The 20,151-nt window shown below is 35.1% G+C and overlaps 1 protein-coding gene across 4 annotated transcripts in view; it reads left to right on the top strand.

The window, feature by feature from the left end:
* SMAD4 (SMAD family member 4) overlaps nt 1-20,151 on the top strand; it is a 53,256-nt gene that overhangs the window by 10,158 nt on the left and 22,947 nt on the right. For all 4 annotated transcript variants that reach the window (XM_061170414.1, XM_061170415.1, XM_061170416.1 and 1 more), the window contains exons 2-8: nt 5,419-5,795; nt 6,672-6,846; nt 7,274-7,303; nt 11,989-12,201; nt 15,258-15,377; nt 15,472-15,588; nt 17,018-17,071. In XM_061170414.1, the coding sequence (XP_061026397.1) occupies nt 5,547-5,795; nt 6,672-6,846; nt 7,274-7,303; nt 11,989-12,201; nt 15,258-15,377; nt 15,472-15,588; nt 17,018-17,071 (958 nt within the window). In that variant the 5' untranslated portion in view covers nt 5,419-5,546. The remainder of the gene's footprint in view (nt 1-5,418; nt 5,796-6,671; nt 6,847-7,273; nt 7,304-11,988; nt 12,202-15,257; nt 15,378-15,471; nt 15,589-17,017; nt 17,072-20,151) is intronic.

Below are 20,151 nucleotides of genomic sequence, written 5' to 3'. Positions count from 1 at the left end.
GATATGTTGGATCGTCTGGATCAGTGGTTATCAGTGGAGTAAGTACTGCCTCTTTAAGAGATGTTGTGGAAGTTACTGGGAGGGGCTTTGGTGCATGGGGGCTAGGGATGCCATCCTGCACGTGAGAGACTGTGAAGAATTTTTTGCATCCCACAACACTTTCAAATGCCCAGAATATTCATGTAGGAGGAAAACGTATAATTAGCCTAGAACCTAACTCCATCTTAATATATATTCAGTTTTTGGGAATTAAGTTTCTCATAATTCATTTCTTTTTTTGTTTGTTTTTTTAATTAATTTTTATTGGAGTATAGGTGATTTACAATGTTGAATTAGTTTCTGCTGTACAGCAAAGTGAATCAGTTATACATAGACACACATCCACTCTTTTTTAGATTCTTTTCCCATATAGGTCATTACAGAGTACTGAATAGAGTTCCCTGTGCTATACAGTAGGTTCTTATTTATCTATTTTATATATGTATAGTAGTGTGTACATGTCAATCCCATTAATTCAGTTTAATTGAAGTTGTTTTGTTTGGAACTTTATCGACAGTTAACTATTTTGGAAAATCCACGTCACCAACTGCAATGCCATTGTGCCAAAACAACACACCTGTCTTGGAAGGTTAGAATTTGTAGTTGTCATGTTTATGGTGATTTACTATATAAGTTTAGGCATCTGACCTCTTTATTATACTTTCTGATTTTTGATATGCCTGAGCATTTTTATTGAAGTACACACTTCATTATATATTAATCTTTTCCCCCTTTATATTATAATTAGGGCATTGTTAAATTTTTTAAAAAACGTAAGTAGGTTAGAACTTTGTTTCAGGAGAGCTAATGGGGTGATATAAATTATTTGTTACAAAAATGGGGTGTTCTCAAAAGCAGGGGTCCCCAGCCCCCTGGGCCGCACAGCAGGAGGTAAGTGGCAGGTGAGGGAGGGTAGCTTCATCTGCCGCTCTCCATCGCTTGCATTACAGCCTGAACCATTCCCTTCCCTCCCCCGTGCATGGAAAAATTGTCTTCCATGAAACCGGTCCCTGGTGCCAAAAAGGTTGGGGACGGCTGCTGGGTAGAGTTGAGAACCACTTTCTGATTATGTGCTACTTGTTTTTTTATCTGTAGTGCTTTGCTCCTAGCGGATACAGTGTTTGCTGAATTGGCCAATTTATGGTCCCCAGATTGCTTTTATATCCTGTTGCATTTGATTACCATAGCCAGTCTATAAACTTGGCAAGGCAGATATTGTTTCCATTTTATAGATAAGAGAATTGAAAGAGATGTTAACTTGCCCAATCATGCTGCCAGAGCTTTGATTAGAATACGTAATTTTGTTTATACCAGTTCAGTGCCCTTGTCTACTATCATTCCATACCACTCTTTAAAAAATTATAATCTAGAGCTATTTAATGTAGAACAACACCTATATACCCCTGCTGGTATTATTTTTATACAAGGAACTTTTAAATTATGTTTCAGACACTTGTGGTCATAGGAATATTTCCACTAGTGTTCAAAGAAATGTGCAATTAAAACAGTTTCTGAGAAACTGTTAGGGCCAAAAATAGCTTAAATTTTAGAGATGATAACATCCGACAGGGAGATTGTGATGAAATAGTTACAAACACTTTAATTACATTATAAATTGGAACAAATCTTTTGGAATATAATATCAGAAAATGATTTCAACAACATAAGTATTTGCATTCTTCAAAATTTGTTGCAAGGAAATGACACCAAATGAAAAAGCTGTAGTCAACTTGCAAGCATTTGCCTGGTATATGAAAGGAACTGTGCACTGTACTAGGAATTTTTAAGATGAGAAGGTGTTGCTGTTTTCTTCTAAACTTACGGCAGTGGGGTGTGAAACAAATACATAATCAAATAACTATAATATAATGTGTTGTAATTGGGGTGTGTGTTTAATTTGATGGAGGCATCAGGTAATATACTAGGGCACACAGTAAACACACCAGGGAAGTAATTCTCCTTCAGTATTGTGGGGAGAGGAGACAGTGTGTTAGGGGAAACTCTTGGAGAAATTGAGACATTTAAGCTGCACTTTGAAGGGTGCCTAGGGCTTTACCAAGTAGATAAAATGGGACTGGATATTTTAGGCAAAAGAAATAGCCTGAGCATGAATCTGAAAGCACATGCAGAAATGCATTCATTTAACAATAAGAAACGGTTATATGTCCTAGGAATTGGGCATATAATGATGACTAAGACGAGTACACTCCCTGTCCCTGAGAGCTTTTGAAGTCTAGAAATTATAATTGTAAGGTTGGCATTCTGAGATTTCAAACTGGTGATTCTCTTGGGCCAGATGTGAGTTGAGGGTGGGTTTGGTTTGGCATACACAGTGGTTGCTCTTTCTCCTTCCTTCCTTCCATTTCCCTGCAGGTGTGTTGCCAATACTTATTTTTGACGTATAAATAGGCATTGAAGATGTGGCAGCTCAAATGCCACTTCTGCTGGAAGTGAGTAGCAGCTATTCACTTTATCTATTTATTTGGCTGTGCCGGGTCTTAGTTGTGGCATTCGGGATCTTTTTTAGTTGTGGCATGTGGGATCTAGTTCCCCTGACCAGGGATCGAACCTGGGCCCCCTGCATTGAGCGCATGGAGTCTTAACCACTGGACCACCAGGGAAATCCCACAGCTACTCACTTTAGATGGACACGCACTTGTCCTCCTCAGTACTTTTCTTTACACCTGGCACATTTTATTCGTTTATATAATTTGCCTGGCTCCTGTATGCCTTTGTGTTGTGAGTCCTGGATGGGTGGTTTACTACTGTTCCTGCCCTTCTAAATTTTCTTTGACAAATTTTAATAGGAGAAAATGCAGAAAAATACATAATGTGTTTTAGGAAAATCTCTTTTTAAAACAAAATAAACATTTTAGTATTCAGACAGTAGCTGTTTTTTACTATACATTAATATAGATTTTTCACTTTGTATGCTCTCCTTTTAATCCATGTTCAGAGAGAATTTAAGTAATTTAGTTTGTCCCACTACTTAGTGTGAGAGCTGGGATTCTAATCCAGATCTCTAACTCCAAAACCTACCAGGCAGGTAATCTTTGGTTATCTGGAAAGTGTACCCTCTGCATGTGGGCAAGTGGTTAAGTATTCAAACGTATAAGAAAAACTGCTTTTTCTCTGCCTAGGTCAGGCATTTATGTAAAATAGATAACAATAGAGGGGAACACGTGTTAAATAGCAAGTGATATAAATTTAAAGGAAGCCCAAAACTACAGCAGTGTCTGGTAGAATAGAAATTAAAATGACTAAGGTAAAGAATCATGTAACTTTGTGAGAGAATGTAGGGGGTAGTCAAAGAAAGAGGTAGGTCAAAGATGATTTACCAAGCTTTCCAACGCTGGGTAATTGAGTGGAGTTTAAGCTGTACAAGTAAAGGTCGTCAGAAGAGGAACAGGTTTTGGTAGGGACTGATGAGTTTTATTAATTTGGTCGTGGAGGGTAGGCTTTTAAAATTCAGGTAAATAGCCGAAGAAAATAAAAGCAAAATAAGCATGGAATGCAACACCATCAACAAACAAATGTAAAACAACCTGGCATAAGTACAGCCTCCACTCCTGCTTTATCTCGTTTATTCTTAAGCTGATGGCCTTTTCTTAGTCCATGTGAGATTTTGAGGTTAGATAAGTTAGTTTGTGTTATGAGTGTTGAATGGATTTTTAATTAATATTCATTTTCTATATTTTAATTTTTTTGAAAATAATTTACCCTGTTGCTTTTATGGGTAAAAAATCTTTTGAGGAATTCAGTGGTCTCTCTTTTTTAAAAATAATAACTTTATTGATATATAATTCACATACTATAAAATTCACTCTTTTAAAGTGTATGATTTGATGGTTTTCACTATAGTGACAGAGTTGTACAACCATCAATTTTAGAACATTTTCATCACTCCCAAAAGACACTCAATGCCCATTAGCAGTCACTCATCCCCGCCCCCCCCACCCCCACCCCCACCCCCGGCCAGCCTTTGGCAGCCACTAATCTACTTTTTGTTTTGGTCATTTGCCTGTTCTGAATATTTTATATAAATGGGATTATACAACACATGGCCTTTTGTGACTGGCTTCTTTCACCTAACATGTTTTCCAGGTTCATCCATGTTGAAGCATATATCAGTACTTCATTCCTTTTTATGACTGGATAATACTGCATTGTATAGACATACTCATTTATACATTCGTCAGTTGAGGGGCATTTGGGTTATATTTACTTTTTGGCTGTTATAAATGATACTGCTGTGAACATTTATGTACATATTTTGTGTGGACATAGGTTTCTGGTAATTTAGGATGGAATTACTAAGGGTGGGATTGCTGGGTTATATGGTAACTCTGTGTTTAACATTTCGAGAAATTGTCAGACTACTTTCCAAGGTGGCTGTACCGTTTTGCAATCCCACCAGCAACATATGAGGGTTCCATTTTCTCCACTTTCTTGCCAATACTTTTTTTTTTTTTAATACTTATTTATTTATTTATTGGGTCTTAGTTGCGGCACGTGGGATCTTTCGTTGCAGTGAGTGGGCTTTTTGTTGTGGCGTGCGGGCTTCTCTCTAGCTGTGGTGCGGGCTCCAGAGCGTGTGGTCTCTGTAATTGTGGCACTTGAGTGCTCTAGTTGTGGTGTGCAGGCTTAGTTGCCCTGTAGCATGTGGGATCTTAGTTCCCCGACCAGGGATCGAACTGGTGTCCCCTGCATTGCAAGACAGATTCTTGACCACTGGACCACCAGGGAAGTCCCTCGCCAATACTTTTTGTCTATTCTTTTGATTTATCCAAAATGTGGCTGTGAAGTGGTATCTCTTTGTAGTTTCGATTTGCAATTCAGTAATGACTAATGATACTGAGTACCTTTCGTGTGCTTATTGGCCATTCTTCTTTGGAGAAATGAGTATTAGAATCCTTTGCCCATTTAAAAATTATTCATCTTTTTATTGTCAGTGGTCTCTTATAACAAAGTTGTGTGTTGTTAACTGATAAACAGCATTTGGTACCAGGTGATGGTGAATTTTTCATGTGTAGTGATAGACTTTTAGGTTTAGCTAGTTGATCAAGAATATTTTAAAGTGCTGGTCTTCATAAGTAATCTTTTTAAGAAGTTGTGTTAAGATTTTACTTTAGGGTGTAGTACAGTCGACAAGACTTGATTGAACATACCTCTATAATAATGAGATGGCCTAACTTTAACATTTTGGGAATGTCAAAAACAGCAACAGTTTAATTAAGTCATTTAAAATGCTAAGCACCACATTTTAATTACGTCCATTCAGTCTTTGACTTAACTGGAGCAATTCCATCTTTTCCCAAGAAATTGAATCTAGTTTGTGAAATGTGTTCTAATATCTGTGTCTCATTTTTTTTTTTTTAGGTTATCCTGAATACCACATGTCTAATAATTTTCATTGCAACATTAGCTGTTGTTTTTCACTGCCTCCAAAAGATCAAAATTGCTCCGGAAATTGGAAACATATTTGATTTAAAAGAAATAACTAACAAATGGACAATATGTCTATTACGAATACACCAACAAGTAATGATGCCTGTCTGAGCATTGTACATAGTTTGATGTGCCATAGACAAGGTGGAGAGAGTGAAACATTTGCAAAAAGAGCAATTGAAAGTTTGGTAAAGAAACTGAAGGAGAAAAAAGATGAATTGGATTCTTTAATAACAGCTATAACTACAAATGGAGCTCACCCTAGCAAATGTGTTACTATACAGAGAACATTGGATGGAAGGCTTCAGGTTAGTCTTGTTCTAGAGGCTTTTCTGTATCTTCTGTAGTGGCAGATTTTTACAAATTCTTGTTTCCTCTTAAGTTACTATGGGAAATCTAATGCTTGCTCCGTCTCTTTAGGTATCATAGTACATCCTGTACCAGTACATATTATGGGAACACATGGAAGAATGTATCTTCCATACAACAGAGATATAGCTTAAAACTTTTTAAATGTTTTGACTGAAAAAAAATGTTCTGTGTAGAAAATTTGGAAAATAAAAATAAAAATCAGAAGAAAAGCCACATCTTTAGTAACTTGGTATTCATCCTTGTATCCTTTTTTTTTTTTGGTATTATATGCACATTTTAAAAACTGAGTTATACTCAGTTCTTTTATAATTTAGAAATCTGATATTGTATGTTCGGTACTTTTCATATGAAAAACAATCCAGAAGAATTCAAGCATATTTTTAATACTTGCGGAGTTAAAAACTTACATTTACAAATTTTCTTTATCTTTTATTTTCACTGATCAGATTTTTCATATAGAACTACATAATACATCTCCTGTATTTAATATTTTTAAAGAAACATATAGAAAGCTTATATTGTTAGATTTAAAATTTTTATTTCTAGATTTTAGGCATGGTTTCTTCTTCAAACTCGTACTTTTTTTTGCATTTTTAAAACCTGAGCATAAGCCTTGAAATCATACCTATGTTTATTGCTTTGTGACCATGGCCAAGTAAGTTATTTTGAGCTTTAGTTTTTCTCATTTAAGAAATGGGGATTATAATACTGACTTTGTAGGACTGTAAGGATTAAATGAGAACATATAAAGTGCCTTGTATAACATGTGCTGTATAACTGATGCTCAATAAATGGTCATTTATTTTTCTTAGGTGGCTGGTCGGAAAGGATTTCCTCATGTGATCTATGCCCGTCTCTGGAGGTGGCCTGATCTTCACAAAAACGAATTAAAACATGTTAAATATTGTCAGTATGCATTTGACTTAAAATGTGATAGTGTCTGTGTGAATCCATATCACTATGAACGAGTTGTATCACCTGGAATTGGTAAGTAGACTTTGCTTTTATGCTTAGAAGCACAAAGGGAAAAGATCTCAATAGTGTTTTAATTTTTCTAAGTTAAATTACAAATTTGGAGATAGCCCAGGACTTCAACTAAGGTTAAAGAATCAGACATTCTTAATGAAATACAAATATTTAAATTTGAATTCAGAACAAACTTGTATTTTGACTGCTAAAACTAAGTATGCATAGTTGGTATTTTGCCCATTTAGAACATTGTTTTTGAAAAATAAGATGGAAAGCATTTATGCATTGTTAGATAGCATTTATACTACTATTCTTGAATTGAAATGGTTCATGGAAGTTTTGAATCCCTGGCTTAAATTTACATTCTGTTATTTTAAATATAATGGAAATTATTTTCATGTTAATGTTTAATGTTTTATTTTCTTTTCCCCTTTAAAAATTTAAGATCTCTCAGGATTAACACTGCAGAGTAATGGTAGGTAATTCGTTTCTTGTAACTTTCTCTTTTCTTTTATCCCATCCTCTTTATTCTTTATTGACCTAGAACTAGTTTGTGTGGGTGCTGGTAACATTGACAAGAAAAAAACTTACTGCTTTGGAAATGTAGATTTGCGGGGGACATGCATCAGCATTTACAACTGGATTTAAATAGACTGTTGGCTCTTTGGCTTTGAACTGCTGTTTATGACCGAAAGTAGTCTAAAAAATGTGATAGGGGAACATAAAACATACAAAAGAAGAATAGTTTTTGAATTGGTAAAAACTGGCTATTTTGGAAGAAAATCTCACAGAGCCAGTTTATTTTTTTATTTTTTATTTTTTTGAAAATCCTCGAAGTATTTATTTTAATTTAAATGGGTATAAATAACCTGTTTGATAATTTAGAATCATGTGTAATATAGTTTAAAAACACCAAAATTCTCATTTTTCTTCATTTCAGCCTAACTTATTTTTATGAATGGTAATTTTAAGAAGGACTTAAAATTGTGTACTATATTAATTTTTTTTTAGTCTTGTTACATTTTGAGTAAATAAAACAAGGCTACTTTAAAGTATCTGCCAATCACAGATGTTCTAATCCTATTTTTAAAAGGAGAGAGTGTTTTGAGGTGGGGAAATGTAACATATGGGAGGTGTTTTTTGTGTCTAATATTTGAGGACAGAGGTCTGTTAAAACTTTAGCTCTGTTTCTTGGAACATGTTAATGAACTGAAATTTCTGTAAGAACTAATTAATTTGCGGAGAAATTCTGATAAAAGAGCCACTGTCATCTTAGTAAGGTATGCCATTGTTTTGAAGGCAAATTAGTGGCTCAGCACCTCTTTCGTTGCAGAATCTTAAGAGGTGGGTCAGAAATATCATCTGACATTAAAATTTAGGAAGAGCATGGAAGTCTACTTGTTTTTATTCTCCACTTCTCTTCCATGTCAGTAATAATAAAGGAAGACTCTAGTGCCTTTTAATACTTGTTATGGGTTAGTTGGTTTCTGAGGACAGTGGGCTGATAAGGGAAGCTGTTGTGGTGGTCTGAGAAGGGTAGCTTTAAGATTGATTGGGTAAAGCCCAGTCTCTTCACCGCACAGACGTTGGTATCATATCACCTCTTTTTGAAAGTAAACACCCTTCAGATCTTCACCATTCTCCATCTATGTTTTTGGAGAATGAAAGCTTTTAGCTCAGTGGGTGTTAGGGGTTGGGCAGCTGTAGTGATAACTATATCAGAATCTTCCTCGGGGGGTGGTTGTGAGGAGATCTGATTCTGAAGACTCATTACACTGCTTCCTGTCCTAAAATACTGCTGTTATGAGTACCTGTTATTGATGGGCTTGTGTGGGTTGATAGCCCCTTTTAGTTGCTTTAGCCCTATATTCAGCCTTATGGATCCCCCTAGTGGTGGCTATGTAAAGGCTGGCTTCAGTGGCTTCTTTCCTCAGAATACAACAGGTGTTTCTCACAGGGCCTTTTAGATTTGGACAAAGAAATAATATAAGGCCAGGTAGTTAAAAGTTAAGCAAATGGGATAATTCCTTCACTTTTGAGTTGGGATCTTGGTGGTAATCATTTCCAGCCTGTCTCATCTCATGAAACTTTCCATGACCACATTGACTTGTGTGTTGATTTAAACAAATATTTAATGAGCATGTATTGCCTGGTACTGTGTTAGGTTCCAGGGACGATAAGATCAATAAAGTATGTTTTTTCCACTTGAGGGAGCTCATAGTCTAGTGGAGGAAAGAAAAGGTAAATAGGACAGTGACAGTACCATCAGACAAGCTGTGACCTGCTTGCTGGTGGTAATAAAGAGCAGAGGCCTAGGATGAGCTCAGTGTCTTCAGCTTCTCTGTCTGCTATGTGTTCTTTACTCCTCACAGAACATTTTACAATCTCTGTATACACGTATGACCGCTCTAAGGGTATGGTTAAATCATAATAGCTAACACTTTCGAAGTATTTATTTTGTGTCAAAATAATTTACAAATATTGTGTCATCATTCTTATAATACTCCTACATGGTAGGTGGCATTATTTACATTTTATCAGATGTAGAGACTGGTGCCTGGAGAGGTCAAGGAACTTCCCCAAGATTAGACAGCTAGGAGGGGCTGGAGTAATTTGTGCTCACTATTAGATATTTAAACAATAGAAAAATATCATAAAAGACTGTAAGCTCTGTGAGGGCAGTGATCTTTCTTTTGTTTACTGTTGTATCCCAAGTGCTAGAACAGTACCTGGAACATAGGTGCTCAATAAATATTTTTTCAGTGAATTAATTTGTTGAATGCTAGTCCATAAAGAGAAATACTTAATAGTTTGGTGTCTGTTTCCTGGACTTTAAAAATATATACTATATTTTTTTTTTAATCTTATTTTTTTGAATAGGCAATACATGGTCCATAAATCAAAATACTATAAAAAGGTATACAGTGAAAAGAAGTGCTCCCACCCCTGTCCCCATTCCCCCCTACCTCAGGTAATCACTTTTATTAGTTTCTGGTGTTTCCTTCCAGGGATTCTTTGTGCAAAAATACATGTATTATTTCCCTTCTTTCTTACACAAAAAGCATATTGTGCACTGTACTGGACCTTGCTTTTTTACTTATATGATTTTTTAAACATGAGTATGATCATAGTGTACAGTAGTGTTTTATAACCTACTTTTTTTCTCTTGGCTAAAGTATATTGCAGACATCTATCCTTGTTGATACCCAGTTTTACTGAAGAAACTTATATTTTAAGTTATTTCATTAAAGAGACCTGTAGACTGGTAGAAGTCCCAAACTTACACTTGGGAAGGTTTAACCAACGTATTAGGCAAGAAAAAGTTATGAGGCATAACTGTTTAAAAGCAGAATTCAGTTATTTTCAAATCTTTCTTTTTTTTGGGGGGGGTGGTGCTGCATCATGCGGCTTGTGGGATCTTAGTTCCCGACCAGGGATTGATTGAACCCGGGCCACAGCAGTGAAAGCACCGAGTCCTAAGCGCTGGACCACCAGGGAATGCCCAGAATTCAGTTGTTATGATTGCCCATTAAGCCAAAGCGTCAACTGAAAAGCAGAAATAATGAGTATCAAGTTGACCAGCTATATCCTCAAATCAGTAACTTTCTCCTTATGTACTAGCAATACCAATATCTTGGTAAAAAGATCCCAGTCACTATAAACAGCAAAGAACCCTAAAATTTCCAAGAATTTAATAGAGATGTCAGGATCTATATGCAGAAAATCATAGGACTTTGTTGAAGAGTATAAGTTTTTAAAAATTGAATAAATACAGTCATACCCACTTTATGTCTCAAATGATTTTTTCTTTGCATTTTTATAATTTGGCCAACATTAGTGGTGAGTGGTTAGACCCACTTTTTTTACTGACATATAATGATATGTTGAGCTCCTTTTGGTTATCTCTTTGTTTCCATAGAATTTTCTAAAGAGAAACTCTTCGTAGTGAAATTTATGGGTCTTAAAAATATCAATGTCTTCATTACTTTTGATGCATGAAAAAGCCCTTTAAGAGATTGTATGTGGAAATCTGAACAATAGATTATTCTTACCTCTTTGAAATATTCTCAGTTTAATAAAAAAGTAGCTGTGTAACTAGTTAGTATTTATGTGTAATGGATTTTTTCAAAGATTAACATAGAGAAAGATAAGGAGCATTATATGCTGATTCTCAATGGAAAAGAGAATGTCTTTTTGTGGACTGTTAACTGCTCTAAGAAAAGAACCTAGTGTTAGAGTTCAACGGATTATAAAATTCTAGGGTAGTGTTAGTTTAGATGCAGTAAAGCGTTGTTTGCTAAAGATAAAAAGCAAACCCCAAAACTATAGCCTAAAAAGAAGTGGGGAGGTTTTGGGCAGAGAACCATTGATTATTATAAATGCAGTTTCAATTTTCCTTTTTTTCCTCACAACAAAGCCAACTAGCTATTCCCTGGTTTGTTCAGGAAAAGGTGTTATATCAGCTAGAGCCTAGCTTTGCTTATTAATGTGTAACCACGTGGGTGAAAGATGTTGTTTATCGAGTTTTTTCACACTACATATTTATCAAACATCATTATTTGGATTGGGTTTCTAGAAGGAAATTTCAGTTTGACTTACCATTTGGGATTTTTCTGCTCATTCTAATCTTTTAGGGGACATTCAGTATACTTCACTTTCAAAGAATATGTTACTTAACAGTAATTCTAGATCTGGAATTGGATAGCTGTCAGATCCCACTCATATTTTTACACCGTGAAATTAGCAAAAATATAAAAAAAAGTAATTATTTGATCTCAATTTGGTCGTCTTAACTAGGTAAATATTTTCCCCAGCCACTTGATTTTGTGTCTACTTTATGCTATGTATTTAAGGTGATTATTACTTTTAGATTATTAATCAAGAAACTAAAAATACCTCTTTAGGACCATTGCTGGAGGTTGTTGGAATATAGTCTACCTCAGATTTCAAGTAGTCAGTCAGATTGATCTCATGCCACTACCTCTAAATAAATAGCTTTTGCTGATAGAATAGTATGCTTTAAAAATAGTACGAGAAAATTCTGAGTTAGACTGATATACACTATAGTTGATTTTAGGTGTTGTTATATTAGTTATAAGATTTTTTTTTCTGGGAATAGAGGCTTATAAGATTTTAAAATATGTTTGCTTTTCTGTATAGCTCCACCTAGTATGTTGGTGAAGGATGAATATGTTCATGACTTTGAGGGACAGCCATCATTATCCACTGAAGGGCATTCAATTCAAACCATCCAGCATCCACCAAGTAATCGTGCATCGACGGAGACCTACAGCGCCCCAGCTCTCTTAGCCCCATCTGAGTCTAACGCTACCAGCACCACCAACTTTCCCAACATTCCTGTGGCTTCCACAAGTGAGTTGTAGAGTCAGATGTAGTCAGTAAGATAAATTTTCCTAACCGTTAAATATTTATAGGTAGCCACTTGGAGGAAACCTCCAAGTAAGTGAAAATTAAAATTACTATGGTATCTTTCATAGGTAAACAAGCATTAAATAGGTGTTTGAGTTGTCCTGGAAAAAAATGGTGTTTGTAATTTATTTAAATGTTCTTATGTTGATGTATAGTCACTTGGAATTTAAGTAATCATTTAAGTTAATGGTGTAATTTGTACTTTATTACATGCAGAAGTAAGAAGTCTCTTAAGTTTTCAGATTTATTTTAGAGAAATATTTAAGTTACCAACAAGTAGTTTTTAACCAAGAGATTTATAAAAATCTGTGTTAATGGAATTGCAAGCTTTCCTCTAATCAGTATTTTTATTTTGCTTTACTGGCAGAATATTACTTTATAATAGTCATCTCAGTCTCCAATTGTGCAGACTTAGAAAAAGGAATCTTGACAAATTTGTTTGTAACGTATAACCCGCAAGATAGATGTTAAGTATTTTAGTCAACTTTGAAATAAAGCTAAATTCTGTGTATCTAACTTTATTTTTTTTCTAACAAGTCTATTTTCAAAAGATTCTTCCCATTAAAGAGGTACTCACCTTCTCTGCCATGTCATGGAGGCAGAGTGCTATTAGGTTCAGCTTTTCTTGGGGCCTGGTCAAGGAAATAATGACCTTATTTTCATAGCTACCAAAGGTTGGACAGTTTTCAACTTGGCAAGTTGAGTGGCCTTTTTTTTGTTTTTAAATTAATCACAGAACAGGGTCTTGGCGTTTGTATTGTGTTATTTGTACCTGCTTGCTAAGGAGATTGTATCTAAGCCCACATCAGCAGTGAATTGTTGATAGATCTGGACTGATACTTTGTTAGTTGATATTAAAGGAAGCATTATTCTGTTTACTTTAATATCAGATCAGATTCAACATAGAAAGTTGATCTTTGGAATAAATGGAGGACTGATTTCTACAATTGAGTTTCAAATAAAGTATACCAAATTTCCCCCTCTTTAATTCATTTTACCTCTTCAAACAGTATCTTTTGGATTTGCTACATGAGATGACAGTCTCACTAGAGACAGCATATTCCAAGTGGGCCATATAGGTTAAACACATACTTTAGAACATGAACCTTTAACCACTTTGTGCTTCTGTTATCTGTCTACTCTTTATTCACCGATTTGGGAATATAGTTGACAGAGTGGGTAGGGAAGGAGAATAAAAGAAGGTATGTTACAGCCACTTGAGCATAGATTAGTGCCGCTTACCTCTGTTGATACTACCTGGAGGTTGAATTTGCATGCCTTTGTTGATGCTTGCTAAAGTGACTTCATTTTAACTGTTACGTTCCCTGGGGCCGAGTCCTATTCAAGATCAAATAAAGTGATATGAATGAAATGTGGATAATATTCAAGATCAAATAAAGTGATATGAATGAAATGTGGATAATCTTGGTGTTTTTTGGACATATTTTCGCAATAAGTAATGATTACCGTAAGTTTTAGAATTTGTTGCAGAATGTTTCCTTAGATCTCAAAAAGTGTATTGATAAAATTAGAAGAAAGAAAAGAAATTGGACTAAAATAGGGGAATTGGAAGACTACATGAGCTGATTTAGTTGTTTAATTTCATTTTATGTACTTGGAATTGTGTAATGGAAATACTCAGTACAGATAACTGCAGTGGGCTTTATGCTAAGCCCACTTTATGTTCATTTGGTACCTGAATATCTTCAGGGTTTCTTTCTAAATATCTGTAGTAAATTAAAATAATTTAATTTCTTCTGCATAGTGACAATTTTTGTAAGATAGCTAAGAGTATGTAACGTACAGTTGTTAAAAAGCAAGAGTAAAAATGTAATTAACCTTTAAAAATAACCTGTGAAAATTTGAGGGGGATGAATAGGATGGTAGCTGAAAACATCATCTTAAAAAAAAATAATTTAGGGAGTATTGAAGTAGTCTCTTTAGCTTTTAATTTTATAATCTTAGCCTTAAGGAAATGTGAGTTGTAGAGAGGAGAAAAATGTTCCTTTTTCTTGATACTTTGAGCTGTTCATTGCATATTCGAGCGATGGTGTCATTTACTCTCTTCTATCTGATTATACTCCCATATAGATGAGAAAAGATTGAGGTAATGCCAGTAACAAATAACAATTATGGAATTTCATTGCTTTCCAAGTGAGATCACAGTTGACTTAATTAATACTTGCTTGAAGAAATTAAGCTTTTTCTGTACAAAAAATAAAGCCTTAAAAATGTAAGCAATTTCTTAGAATGGTTTTGAATAGAATAGTTCTCCTGGTATATTACATACAGAGAGAGCAACTAATTTCTTGTGAATCCAGGAGTATGATAGTGTTCTTAGAGGCAATTCTTGATTTTTAAAAGCACATGAAAAAATTTCAGAAAAGACTGATTTTTTGTTTTGTTTTGTTTTAACTAGCAGATGCTGTGTTGATTGGACAGTGGAACTTACCTTTTTTTTTTTTTTTTTTTTTTAACTTTCCCACCTTACCCATCACATTCCATTTAAAATATTTGCCTGCACTCCTTTTCTTTGATCACCCTCTAGCATTCTGCCATTACCAGTACCAGTGCTGATAATAATGAACTTTCCAGTTTTCAACATTTTCTTGAGCCTGGACTTTTGGAGTCCTAGTCAGAAAGGTCCAGAGCTAGATGGAGTGGCTGGGAGTGAGCTGATGCGCTTCTGAAAAAGTTATTATGATAGGCTAGACCTATAGTGGGGTTTTGCTGGCATTTGAAGAATATTTGTGAAGAAATGGGCCAATAAAATTAGCTAGATATTACTTAAAGATAGAATAATTTTGAACTTCTTCAAGTTAAGGTTTGCCTTTATAGATGACTGTAGGGTTTTTTATTATATAGGCCATGGGTGAATTCCACTTTTTGCTCATCTTTATAATTGTGACTATCAGATATAATTGATCCTTCATTTCCTGTATAAAACCATAGGATTGCCTCTATAAATTTACCATATTAATGTCTTCTTGTTCCTCTAGGTCAGCCTGCCAGTATACTGGCAGGCAGCCATAGTGAAGGATTGTTGCAGATAGCTTCAGGGCCTCAGCCAGGACAGCAGCAGAATGGATTTACTGGTCAGCCAGCTACTTACCATCATAGTATGTATATGCTTTTTAAAATCTTCTAAGTAGTTGAGAAACAATAGGCAGAGTTTATAAAAGCAAATTAATCCATGTGGGCCTTAATTTTTAGACAGCACTACCACCTGGACTGGAAGTAGAACTGCACCATACACACCTAATTTGCCTCACCACCAAAACGGCCACCTTCAGCACCACCCGCCTCTGCCGCCCCATCCCGGACATTACTGTAAGCTCTTGTGTCTGTTGTAAGGGCCTTTTCTTTTTGAGAGCTTTGTTTGCTTTCTATTTTTTAAAAAATGTTTTTACATCTTTTATTCATCTTACAATTTAGTTTCATTAAATGATTAGTGCTTTTCAGTATTTTTTGTAAACAGTTTTATTTTTCATAGTTATGTTATCATACCTTTGTTTTAGAGGATTGATATTTACAAAATACTTTTATTTCTTTGTTGCTGATATTTCATTAACACCACATTGATTGCCATTCATTTGTTTGTTTTATGTATGTTCTTAGATCTCATGTGTATCTGTATATCCACCCTAAGTGGATTGAAACTCCTTGAGCGTCAAGATCTCAAGGTTTCTCTCACCACAGAGTTCAGCATACCATAGACACTCAGATGTTGAATCTGTCATTCCTCTACTCTGTGCAGGCTTGATTGGGAGGGATACCCTACTGATAACCATAGCTTGTAGTTTCAGGCAGAATAGGAACATTGTTCATTTGGCCTAGTAAAATCAAGAGTATAAATCTTTCATATATATTAAATCCCTTTTCCTCCATTATAAGTTTAATAATACCAAAGAAAACTTGGAAAATACACAGAGGAGTAAATAAGAAAATAAAAATTATCCAGAATCCTACTACCCAGAGATACCTACTTCTAATATTTTGTCACATTTTTCCTTCCAGTCATATAGTCGGGTATATATATAAATTTGGGGGGAGGAGGACATCAGACTGTGACTATGTTGTTGTACCCTGCTTTTTTACAGTTATGTTACTATTTTTCCATGTCTTAAGAGAATGTAATTTTTAATGGCTGCCTGGGCCAGCATAGTTGTTAAGGGTGCTGAGTTTGGACCCTTAACTGGCTGTGTGACCACTGGCAAGTTATTTAACTTCCCTAAACCTTAAGGGTAGTAATAGTAGTATCTATCTCAAGGGATGTTGTAAGAAGTAAATGTAATAATTCATGTGAGGTGTTTAGCACATGTCTTAACACATAATAATCTCTCAGTTATGTTAGCTACTGTGCCATTTTGTAAATATTCTTAATTTAATAAACCATAAACACTTGTTTTAAAATGGACCTAACAATTTGAATTCTTATTATATATTACATTATGAATTGTACTGTATTACATGGATAATTTATAATTATATTAAATTTTGCATGTACAACTATCGTACATTGTTTAACAGTTGGCATACAGCACTAAAATGTTGGCTATTAAATAGCTACAAAAGTAATTCAAGAGTATTTGCTTATTATAATTATAAGGTAAACTAAGCTTTTAAGTTCTTAGACATTGCATAAGCTTGATCTAAACAATTCCTAAGGTATGATAGTTATATTTAAGGTTTATTAAAAGTTTCAGCATTGGAAAACTTTTAATAAATGAAAATGGGATTTTTATTGTCTTTTCTTTAGGGCCACCAGTTCACAATGAGCTTGCATTCCAGCCTCCCATTTCTAACCATCCTGGTAAGTGTATTTCAAAGTGAATTCCCTACATTTAGCTTTTCTTTATGGCAATTGAAACACATATACACAGAGAGGTTTTAACATAACTACAGAGTAACTTAACTTTTCAGATAAGTGCAATACTCATTATGGCATTTAGTTAATCAGCAGTTTATGAGTAACCAATATAAGCACACATAAACTGTCCATATTTGATTCTTTTTAACTGTCTCTGAAAGAAAAGACAAGAACTGCATTTTTGGCTAAAATATAAAGTACCAAAATACCGGTTTTAAGATGCATGTAATACATAAATATGCAGTAGAAGAAACTAGGTTTCAAAATAGAACAGCTGTAAAACTGTAGCTTAAAAAGCCAGGAAGAATCTGAAGTAGATGCTGAACAGAAAAATAATTCACTGTATCTGTCTTAGAAGATAGATTCAGGAATCTCTAGTTAACTGGAATTTAGAAACTATTTGCACTAAATTATGTTCAAAAGAGTAGATTAAATAGCTAAGTAAACTATAGAAGTAATAAAACAAAGTTGGGAAATAAAAGAAAATATTGAAGGCTTCTTAACATAAACAGTGGATTTTGATTTGCTTTTCTTCCCTCCATCCTATCATATCTGTTTTTCTTAGCTTAGAAAGATGCAGCTATATAATTGCAGTTCATCACCTTAATTTTCCCCCTAGTTTTACAAAAATTTTATTATGGAGAATTTCAACATATACCAAATACCAGTATAGAAAATCCTCCTCATTGTACTCATTCCTCAGTTTCAGCTATTATCAACTAATGGCCAATCTTGTTTCATTTATACCCTCACCTACTTTTCATATCCTTACCTATTATTTTGATGGAAATACTATATAATCATTTGATACATAAATATTTCAGTATATATTTCCATTGAAGATTTTTTAAAAATATAACTACAGTAACCATAATGGTCAATTTAAAGAGTAACTTATAGTTCCTCAAATAGATACATAATTTTCTTAAACAGTGTTCTGCTATTTATTATTTATGTTGGTTCTAACTTTTCTTCTAGCTGTTAAAGAAAAAAAAACATTGAGGGTAAGATCTTTATGCTTATAATTCTTCTCATATTTCAGTTTCGGGGATTTGAAGAATTTCTGGATCAAAAGGCCACATTGCTTTAGTGATCACATCAGAGTATGAGAACCAGTTTTATCATGCTCACCAGCGGAAGATGTGATACTTTAATTAACTTTTACTGATTTGGGAGGCAAATATTTGTTTTGATAAGGAGAAAAATGCTGGTGGGACAGAAATATTTTTTAATGATACATGTTTACTAGTTACATGTTTACATTTTTTAACATATTTTTTAATCATATTACTAGTTAAATTATCCACTTAAGTGGATTTTCTGTATGTTACTTGCATGTTTTTGTGGTTTTAAACATTTTTTGTGGGTCAAGGGGTCTTGCCTTTCTATAAACATTTTTATTAAGAAATGTAATAAACAGAAGGTACATAAAACCAGTATACATACAGTCTGATGAATAACATTAAAGCCAACACGTGTGTAACCAACACCCAGACTGAAAATTAAAACATTGCAGCACCCCCAGAAATATTCCCTCCCCATGCATTTTGTCTCAGTCAAAAACTTTTCATCTCCTCCTGCAGAGGTAACCACTATCCTGCTTTTTATGGATTTTATTTTTTTGCTCTTTGAAAACGATGAATGCATCCCTAAACAATCCAGTAGTTTGGTTTTACTGCTTTTTGAAATTATATAGATGAAATCATTGTATCAGTATCTTAATTCGTGTTAATAAATATATTGTGTTAAAAGAGGGAAATCTAGAGTCTTAAGAATGAGAATTTTGCTGGCTTCAAGGCAGCATCATTGAGAATCAGTAGTGACCCCTGGCAAATCGGGGGGTGTGGTTCTCAATGTTTATATGGCTTGGCGGAAGGTGGTCCACAGGAGTAGGGATAATCAGGGCTCTGAAGAAAGATCTACCGTGGATGAATGGTGGAGTGGGGTTGGGAATGGTGGCATTTAGCTAGTTATTTGGACTCCGTTTTGGATTCAACAATTGCTTTGGCCTCTTGATGGATTTACTTCATTCTCATGGTAGAACTCATGTTGAGGCCTAACAGCTCTTGGTGGTTAGGGAATAGCATTCACTAGTTTTGAGGAAATGCATCTGTAGGACCCTGCACTGGCATTAAAGCCTCTGTTTTTGAGTAGAACGGGAAGTGACTTAATGGCAAGGATGATACTGAAAGGTCTTTGTCCACGTGGTTGCGGGAGGGGTCAGCTCTGCGCCTGTACCATTTAATGGAGTCAGCTTGTTGGAACCCAGCTGGCTGTGAACTCTCTGACTGAATACGGATGGGCCCCAGAAGAGTTCTACTTCACAGCTGTTCTTCATTTCTCCTCTTGCACTGGTAGAAGAATATGCTGACTGGTCTCCCTAATGGGACAGCTTCCAGTCATAGTGCCGTCCTCCGTACCATTTAATCTCTACTGCTACTCAGTATTTCTTTTAAAATTTGAATCTAGTTATGTTATTTCTCTGTTGAAGAACTTGCACTGACTTCCCTACTTATTGCTTAGCCTATAGGATAAAGTCCAAATTCCTTAGCTGGGCAGTAAAGAATCTCTGATCCGGGACCCTGCATACTTCTCTAGCTTCATCTGTTCATAGTTTAACCATCCTGAACTGCTTACCCAAGCTTGCTTCACTATATCATCCCTCTGTACTTTTTTTGTGCATGGTGTTCTCTGCCAGCTATGTTATATACTCTGTATTAGTTGTCTGTTGTCTGCTCTGGCTCATAGTCTCTTGAGCTTGCAGTCAAGTTGTTGGCTCAGGCTGCCACCATCTGAAAGCTTTTCTGGGGTTGGAGAATTCACTTTCAGGGTGGCTTACCACATACCTGGCAAGTTAGTGGTATTGTGGGCAGGAAGCTCCAGTTTCTTTCTGCATGGACCTCTCTGTAGAGTTTCTTGAGTGTCTTCACATGGCAGCTTGCTTCCTTCAAAGTTGAGTGATCAAGAAAAAGCAAGACAGAACCTTGGGGTCTTTTAAGACTTAACCTCATAAATCACATCTT

Source organism: Eubalaena glacialis, chromosome 15 (assembly GCF_028564815.1).
Source record: "Eubalaena glacialis isolate mEubGla1 chromosome 15, mEubGla1.1.hap2.+ XY, whole genome shotgun sequence".
Taxonomy (NCBI): Eukaryota; Metazoa; Chordata; class Mammalia; order Artiodactyla; family Balaenidae; genus Eubalaena; species Eubalaena glacialis.
This window is presented reverse-complemented; position numbering and strand designations above follow the sequence as displayed.